This window comes from Sphaeramia orbicularis, chromosome 7 (genome assembly GCF_902148855.1).
Source record: "Sphaeramia orbicularis chromosome 7, fSphaOr1.1, whole genome shotgun sequence".
Classification (NCBI taxonomy): Eukaryota; Metazoa; Chordata; class Actinopteri; order Kurtiformes; family Apogonidae; genus Sphaeramia; species Sphaeramia orbicularis.
The window spans coordinates 35,781,620-35,790,179 of NC_043963.1; the positions used below are offsets into that span (position 1 = coordinate 35,781,620).

General features: G+C 39.2%; 1 protein-coding gene across 4 annotated transcripts; it reads right to left on the reverse strand.

The window, feature by feature from the left end:
* Positions 1–512: 512 nt before the first annotated feature.
* On the reverse strand, positions 513–6,298 carry ankrd33aa (ankyrin repeat domain 33Aa). Of its 4 annotated transcripts, none has more exons than XM_030137734.1 (5): positions 6,020–6,298; positions 3,913–4,224; positions 3,692–3,821; positions 3,452–3,592; positions 513–2,531 (listed from the first exon to the last, which is right to left on the reverse strand). In XM_030137734.1, the coding sequence occupies exons 2-5, from the start codon at positions 4,159–4,161 to the stop codon at positions 1,705–1,707; spliced, it is 1,347 nt and encodes a 448-aa protein (XP_029993594.1). In that variant the 5' UTR covers positions 4,162–4,224; positions 6,020–6,298; the 3' UTR covers positions 513–1,704. The 4 variants fall into 4 exon arrangements, with proteins under 4 accessions (XP_029993594.1, XP_029993593.1, XP_029993595.1 ...); XM_030137733.1 differs by having other exon boundaries at positions 3,913–4,243; XM_030137735.1 differs by having other exon boundaries at positions 3,913–4,246.
* Between the last annotated feature and the right edge of the window lie 2,262 nt (positions 6,299–8,560).

An 8,560-nucleotide genomic window follows, 5' to 3' on the forward strand; every position in this document is an offset into this window, starting at 1 on the left:
TGAACTTCAGAGGGGTATTTATTTTTGAGCTGACCTCCAGTCAAGTCACCAAGTTCCCTCCTGTGAAGAGGAAGTGAGCCACAGTACTAAAAATATAATGTGACACTTAACCCTCACCACAGAACGAGGCTATATAACATTTTGGACTCAGAATCCATCTTCACTTTGTTTAACTGCCCATACAAACTAATTATTACGTAACAAGATAGCACATTGGATTAAGAGATTACTGGCCAGAGTCCAGAAGTCAATCCATGCCACTCCAGAGCACATTATAGTCTTTCTTAAGTGGTTCACAGAAACTTTATTATGACAGACCTATGCCAGTTACGTGACAGACAACAGGCATGGCAGTTAAGGAAATGTATTAATTTACAGTGTGTAAATATTATTTTTACACCATAAGCAAGGGCAATGATGCTATAAACTTACTGCATCTGATGTAATGCAGTCAGTTAGGTATTTTACTAATCTTAAGGGAGACGTACAACACAGAAAAGTGAAAACACTTATTAATTACACACAGTATTATTTATTCCAGGCTTGAATCCAAACAAAATTTTCATCTTGCACTTAGAGAAAAAAAAGAATACTACAAGTTTAAAGAAACCTCTGAGTGTTGCGTTTTCCCATGTGCATATCACAATGTATACAGTGATAACACAATTGAACAAAGCCGTCGTAATTGGTTACTGTCCAACAAAATGTAGGAGTGTTTTCATTTTCACACCTGGCCCATCTATTATTGCTTTTTGTATTGAAAGATAGACCCCAAAACAGACTTTTTGCACTAAAGATGCTTGATGGATAGCACCTGGATATGTGAATGTCGTTATAAAAATATTCCTGAGTAATATTATGTAAAAATAGGTTATTTTTATGCACCAAGACAGGTGTTAGATCTGCTTGTAGTGTCCCAAAACAAATTTCAAGTGACAATCCACAGTCAGTAAAAGCCCATCAAAAGTACCACACCGCAGACTGAGGAGTTATATATTGATGAGCAGTTTCCCATGATCAGGCAAAAAGATATGGATTAGTTTTTCCTGCATACTCACTGCAAACACCATCTTATCTGTCATAGTCAGACAGTTAAGATATGCTACATGTTGCATTAAATAATAATAAGCTTTTTGAGTTTATATTGGATGGATGATGGAATTAGAGCATGTAATTCTTTAACTGTCTTCTTTCAATTGGATTGATTGATTGAAAAGGTAAAAATGGTTGTTTCAATATTTTGTAAGAAGAAAATGCATTATTCCAGATTTTTGGCTGCTTTTTTCTGTTTACACAGGGTGTCCATCCATCTGTTTTCTGATACTTCTCCTGAATGCTTGTCCACATTTTTATGAATTAGAACAGTGTAACTAATGAACTGAAGGCTTTGCATATACGTATATTTACTATTTCTTTGGTTATCATGGTTTAAAACACCATGATGACATGCTACTTGAAAATAATTATGACATACAGCTTGAGAACATGTTCATAAAAAACATTGTTCTCCAAAGAAAATATTAGAATTCCCTGTGCACTCTTAGAACAAACATCCCTTTGTTTCTTATTCTACTTATGCTTCACTTTCTGGATAAAGCAAAAGGATAAGATATGTAATTTCGTGCCATAAAAAAACAACAATAATCTCTTGCTCATCCCTCATACATGATGTTATCACAGTGGTTTTCTCAGTGGACTAGTGCCTCATTTTTTACTTGATTTATGTTTGGACCCCTTACTTTTTTTCTCCTGGGCTTTTTCCTTTTCCTGCTTTTCCTTCTTCTCTCTCTTTTTCTCTTCTTTGGCCTCCTTGTACTTCCAGACTGGAGGCTCCAGATAGCCCTTTTGCCCCTTCTTCTTTTTCTCTTTCTTTGGAGTGGGTTCCCCAGATTTTGTCACCTCAATCTTAGGAATGCAGCCTGAAGGGAAGATGCTGTTCCTGTGTGCCATGCTGCGACGCATGAAGCTCCTTGCACCACCTGATGGCATGCTTTCCCTGCGCTCTGCGTCCATGCAGCAGGAGGTCAGAGATACCGATGTGGCCGACAGAACAGTGGGCGAAACTGAGGTGATGGAGTCATTTCTGTGGGACACTGTGCTCTCCTCCAGCTCCTTGCTGCTGTACTTGGACATCAGTTCAGGAACTGCAAAGCGACGCTTGCCAATTTCTGGAGGACTAGAGGGACAGAGTGGATGACAACCAGTAGCTACCAGTGGACAGTGGATACTAGTGGTCATCCTCACCATATGGTCCAAGACCCCATTGTCTTCTGGGTCATGAGGGAACCTGAAAGTAAGGCTGTCCTTGAACTGCTGCCTGAGCTTCTGACTGGCTGTTTTTGGAGCAGAGGCCTTCGCTACCAGAAGCTTCAGCTCAGGCCACTCGGGAATGTATTTTTCACAGAATTGTTCGGCAACAGGATGAGCCTGCAGGCGACGGAGTCTATTGAGAGTGTCAAATCTTCCTGTCCTCAGGACCCAGTCCTTCAGACCCCTCCCCTGGACCAAGTCCATAGCATTTACATCTGCACCTGTATGTGAAAAGGGAGGAGTAAAGTAAAAGGCAGAGTCAAGAATGAAACAAATGAAGGCATCTGTTTAATGTTGGAAAAGAAGAAATCAATTGCTTATTCAATTTAGCTGAATTACTCCACCATGTGGTAGCTTTTGGAGCACAATTCATTGAATAAATGTGTAGCCTGATACTGCCAGACAGAGACCAGACTATTTTACAGAATAGTGGGAAAGGAGATAGGCTTCAGTGAAGTAACTAAACCGGACCAAATGGAGCAAGACTAAAATTTGTCCTAATTCTATTTGTCTTCAGTTGCATTAATTCAGTTTAGCCATTATTACAGGGAGTCATTTAATCATGTTTATTTCAGAGGCTGTAACAAGACCATTAATCAAGGCTTTAACACAAATCCAGGAACACCACACACAATTTATGTCACACAGGGCTCAAGTTTGCCTGTAAATAAAACTAGATTATAGATTAATGCTGTGAAACTGTCCCTATCTTAACTGACCTATAATTAGAGAACCAATAGAGTGTTTTTATAGAGCTAATTTTGTCCATGTAAAATTACAGGACTAATCTGCACAGGTCAGAGAAGGTGTAAGCTTACAAATCAGGTGTCGTGTTTATCCTGCATTGTTCCTTTTAACTTCGGTTGTGCTTTTTCTGTGTACATTATAACACTAGAAGTGCAATCGCGGAGCACAGACTGAGCCACCAAGGCCAGCAGTCCACTCTTCTCATTCTGTAATATCATTAAAACTAAAACAAAACACAAGTTCTATTTCTGTCAGTTGGTGCCCCTGGTGCTGAGGCTGTCTACAGTTCATCCATATGTCTTGACAGGTGTATGGATGGAGGGACAGACAGACACAATGGGAGTGATCACATACTCCTTTTGGCACATTTATGACTTCATTTCCATAAACTCACCGTGCATTAGAAGAGCAGACACACATTCTTCTTTTCCCTGCAGACCTGCCTTGATGAGGGCTGTGAAACCCCTGGGATCCCTGACCTCAGTGTCCACACTAGGGTAGTAGTTGAGAATGTAGTTTAAAATGGTGACGAATCCTGTTTTGGAGAGAAGATGAGCTAATTTAATTCCACTCTTCAGCTGATGTAAGAGAAAGTCCTGCATTGATGTGTTGTGTACCTGTGTGTCAGACATACCTGATTGTGCAGCAATCATGAGGGCAGTGTTACCGTCATTGTCTTGGTGGTTGATGTCTATGAATGGACAGACGTGCATCAAGGAGACAATGTCTATGAAACCTTTGGACACAGCTAACATCAGTCCATTCTAATGGGGAACAAAATAGAAATAAAATATAAATATAAAGCAAAACAAATTCCACTTTCCTGGTTAAAAAAAGAAATGGAATGCATCTGACCCTGCCATTGATGTCCAGCTCCATGGCCTCCTCTTTAGTGACTCCTCTTTCTAGGATCCTTTCCAGACCCATTCGGTCATTCCTCACACAGGCTTCATACACTGTTTTAGCCGGCTCTGTGTACTTTTCATCTGTTTCATAGACGGGTAGCACTGAGTCATCAGAAAGCACGCTGTCTGAGTCTGAATCATCCAGGAGAATATCAGATGGGCCTTCACCCAGGTGGGGGTCGTCGTTTGCAGTCGCCATTCGGACCCCCCTTTCTGCCTGGGATCACACCTGGGAATCAGGGCTGCTGCACATCATCCACATCTTTAACAGAAACCAGTAACTGTTGTGACATGAAAAATAGATTAAGTTAATTTCCAGTTAAAATGCTCTCAAACTAAACTTACAGTGGTAGTAAAACTGTGTAATCACAACAATAACAATATGGTTTGCAGAATAATGTGTCATTTTTGTTTCTAGCAGTGGTTAGAATATAAGATGACAGTTCTCTTATTTGGGTACAGAAAGAAAAGTTAACATCCTGATTAAATAAATAAATAAATAAATAAATAAATAAGTGGTTAAAACAATGCTTGGATGTATCACGAAATGTGTCTATACCAATCCTAAATCTGTGCAGTAAATATAACACTGCACATGATTTCTTGGCTGGAAGCGGTGACGAAGTCCTGTTATCACCATGAGGTTGCCAAGCAACTGAACCTGGTTCAGACACACTCATAAATCTTGAAAACCTGCAACTTGTTGTTATTGGATTTTCTGTGTACAGATATTTAGCTAATTTATGAGTTTCAGAGGTCATTGTGTTCCTGTGTTTCCAGTCTACAGGTTTGTTTTAACTCTGAATTCTGTTGTTTTCTGCTGGTTTTCCCTCCCTGAAAAGCACAGTGAAATCATGAAATATACTTTATGAATTAAACAGTCTTCCTGGACAATGCTCAAGTTAAACTACCATGACAGCAAACCAATTCTGAAAACTGTATTCTGAAAACTGAACATTATATTAAGTATAAGTATATGAGTAAATAATACAATCATATGCAACAGACACTTGTGTTCTTAAGTATCTAGTGTCACTACTCCACCAATAGCAAATCACAGCACTTGGCGTTAGCATGTTAAATAGAAATAGTGACCTGAAGGAGACTGTGGGTAATCGTGATCCCCAAAGAGGATGAGGAGCGTCACCTCAGTTCAGACCTCCTGTCAGGCTGATTGATCTGATCCGTAAGTCTGTGATGTACGACGTAGGTAAGCTGCCAGTGTCACATGCTTTTGGTAATGTTTACTCCCTGCCTCTGTATTACACAATGGAGGAAGAGTACAACATGCTATTCTAGTTAAAGTCACACATATGTTGCATAAATAACAGGAAAAAACACTGTTCACAGGCCCATCTTGTGAAAATAAAGTGAGCGAAGGCATGGCAGTAGGAGGGGGTTGCTGGGCTGAGAAAGGCCATATGGTGCCGGAAGCAGTGGGGGACCCGATGACAGCATCTGTCATAGTGTTTTTGAACTGTGTCACACTCTGGTGTAACTACATTGGGCTATGCAGGAGTTTACCACCGCTTTTAAAAACAACCTCTTTATACATGAAAGGCCAGATGAAATAGATCCTGAAAGTAATGATGTTGCTTGTCACGGTGCACACAATAAACAGCCAGTAAACATTTTAGAAGACAAGAAAGATCCAAATAGATTAAATAAGTAGCCTATCTGATAATCAGTGGTGAACAAACACTGTTAGATGTAGTTTTGAAGCAGTGATGTCTCTGTAATCTCTAGATTCCTCCAAAGTGCCTATTAGCCATTACATTAATGTTAAGTTTTTAGATGAAGAGCATTTTTTGGATGAAGTATTGCTAAATACCAGGTAGGCTGACTCAGCAGCTTTAACCCCATGAGCATATACTTCTTTTTCAGCATTGTTTCAGACAGAAGGATGGAGATTAGTCACGTCCAAATGTCATTCTCGTGCTGTGACATGCCCTCTCAGCTGAACAACACCTGGCAGGGCTCTTCCTCTGAATCCCACATATAGAGCTATCTGTTTCCTCTTGTTACACTTTCAGAACAATAGAGAGTCAAAGTCTCACCCTCAGAGATCCAGCCAGGAGGTAACATCTCATCTGTTTTTGAACTTGCTGTTGTTAAACCATCCGGATGAACCACTCTTGCTGTGGGCTCTTATTAGGAACTGATGCACATTAAGTTTCTCAGAGCTGATTCCGGTTCTTGTCTAGCCCCCTCCCTCCATCTCTTCTTCTGACCACTTAGGTTGCTTGATCAGCCAGCAATCTCTATAGGTCCTAACATAGACTATGCCGTCCTAAATCAGGCAAACATGCTCTCTCCCCCTCATCCTGATTACAGAAGATTTAAGGATTAAGAGGAAGAAACAGACAGCAGCCAACCTTGCTGCTCCTACAGTCTGCTGAGTTAGTCTGCTCTCTTACTTGTCTCCACAGCTCTGTCAAGATTTGTCCATCCTCAGCTCCCACTACCCGTCTGGTGTGTCAGAGAAAACCTCTCTCCGGTTGTCCAAATGAATGCTGAGATCAAATCATGGAAGCTCCCAAATCTGCTGCGTTGCCGAGGGCCCCCTGCCTCAATAATTTCAGTGTGTCTGTGTGATGGGAGACCGCATCCTGGTTCTGTTTTCCCTTGGAAATCCTTTTTGCAGGGACAACAAACTAACCCTGCTGTTACTCTGAGCCAGGGGGCCTGGGTGGTAATTATTCCCATGACAGGGATGACACACACACACACACATGCACACACACAAACACCAGACCCACTATAGTGTGTCCATCATAAACACAAGTCAACATGCACACACACTGACTATGGCAGAATACTTTTAGCAAGAAACTGGTTTTACATGACAATAAGGCATCTAGAAAGACAAAGCAGATGTATTTTGTTCACTGTTTTGCACAGTTCACACACTGTCTCTCACAAACAAAAATTATAATTGTTAATGAAAACTAAGCCAACTAATTCAACTAAAATGAAAATAAAGACAAAACAGAAGCAGTAAGAACTCCAACGCAGCAAAGGTAAAATAACATTTTTTTCCCTTTTAAACATATGTTAACTCCACAAATGTAATAACTTGCACAAATGTAATAAACTGCAAACGTAAAAAAAAATTTGCAGCTTTTAATGTAATAATCCCACAAATATAATAACTTTCCCACAAATGTAATAACAGTCGCTTACCACAAATGTAATAACTCATTTTCCCACAGTGTACTCCTACCCTCTCCATTGTTATCATAATCATATCCAAATATTTTATTTACATGGTTCAAACACAGGCTTCTATTATACTTAATGAGAAAAAATAATATCCAGTTCATATTGAAGCTTTTATAATAAAACCTTTACAACATTTTTGCCCATTCTGTGTCGTCCCCCCACTTGTTTTTGTAATTAAACACCTATTAATGTGGAATTAGTACCATGTGGTGTAACCGCAACATTTGATCATTCTAAAAAGGCGAGTAACCAAAGGACAAGAATAAATGGGAAGAAAAAGAAAGATGAATGAATATTCATGTATGTATTACTTAAACATATGCAATGTACTAATTAATTATATTTGTGGGAAGTTATTACAATTTTGGAAACTGAAGATTTTTACCATCTCACAAATGTAAATCCCCACAAATGTATTAATTATGGAATGAGGTATTACATTTGTGGTAGGCAACTGTCAATATGTTTGTGGGAAAGTTATTACATTTGTGGGATTATTATGTTAAAAGTTGCATATTTTTATTACGTTTGTGGGGTTAACCAACATATAGCATCATTTTTAATATAAATGCTCTTAAGATGTATGTCTATGGACGGTGGAGGAATGACCATGGTATACCCCACCTTCATGGTACCCCATACCATAGCTGGGATAGGCTCCATCACCTCCAAGACCCTCTCAGGGATCAAGCAGTTCTGAGAATTAATAACTGAATTCATTCTGCCATATGTGAGGGCCTGAATGCTTTTGTAAATCAGATTTGCTGTCATACATGCCTTAATCTTACTTTTTCCCAAATCAGCACTTTCCTCATAATACATAAGGACTAAAACTCTCCCACAAACTAAATAATAGTTAACCTTAAACCAGACATTTCCATAAATCTAACTTTAAAATGTTAAACTACCCATGCATTTGTAGAACTGAGCTGAAATCATTACCCAAACTGACTTTACAAAGACTAAACAGAAATTTCACTCTACATTAATATCACTTTTACAGTTTTATTGACAACGACTGTGAATTGATCAGGTTACATCAAAAGTACATGCACATAGAAGTACCCTGGCATTTAGCCACAGAAGAGTCACCGGTGAGCGGTGTGCATGTGAATAAAGGGGTGTTATGCAACAGCTGCTCCTTGTTATGGTGATATTTTCTGCCCCCTCCTGATCAAACTGATAAATGCAACACTTTGGAGAAGTTGGTGTGTTACGATATTCACTATAATGTTTTAGTAGCTTGGTTTAAAGAAGCAAAATATTAGTATTTACTGTTGGTTAAAGCTGCAGTTACATGATTTTGTATATTTACAGCAACAGAACACAAAACTTAGTAATTAAACATACTTCCCACTTTTTCAATTCATACATTT

Excerpts from the sequence above, each read along its gene's own strand:
- ankrd33aa (XM_030137734.1), bottom strand. The coding sequence starts at position 4,161 with ATGGCGACTGCAAACGACGACCCCCACCTGGGTGAAGGCCCATCTGAT. Across the intron at positions 3,822-3,912 it reads AGCTGGACATCAATGGCAGG|AATGGACTGATGTTAGCTGT; the intron begins GTCAGATGCATT and ends GTTCCCCATTAG. Across the intron at positions 3,593-3,691 it reads CATGATTGCTGCACAATCAG|GATTCGTCACCATTTTAAAC; the intron begins GTATGTCTGACA and ends TCTCCAAAACAG.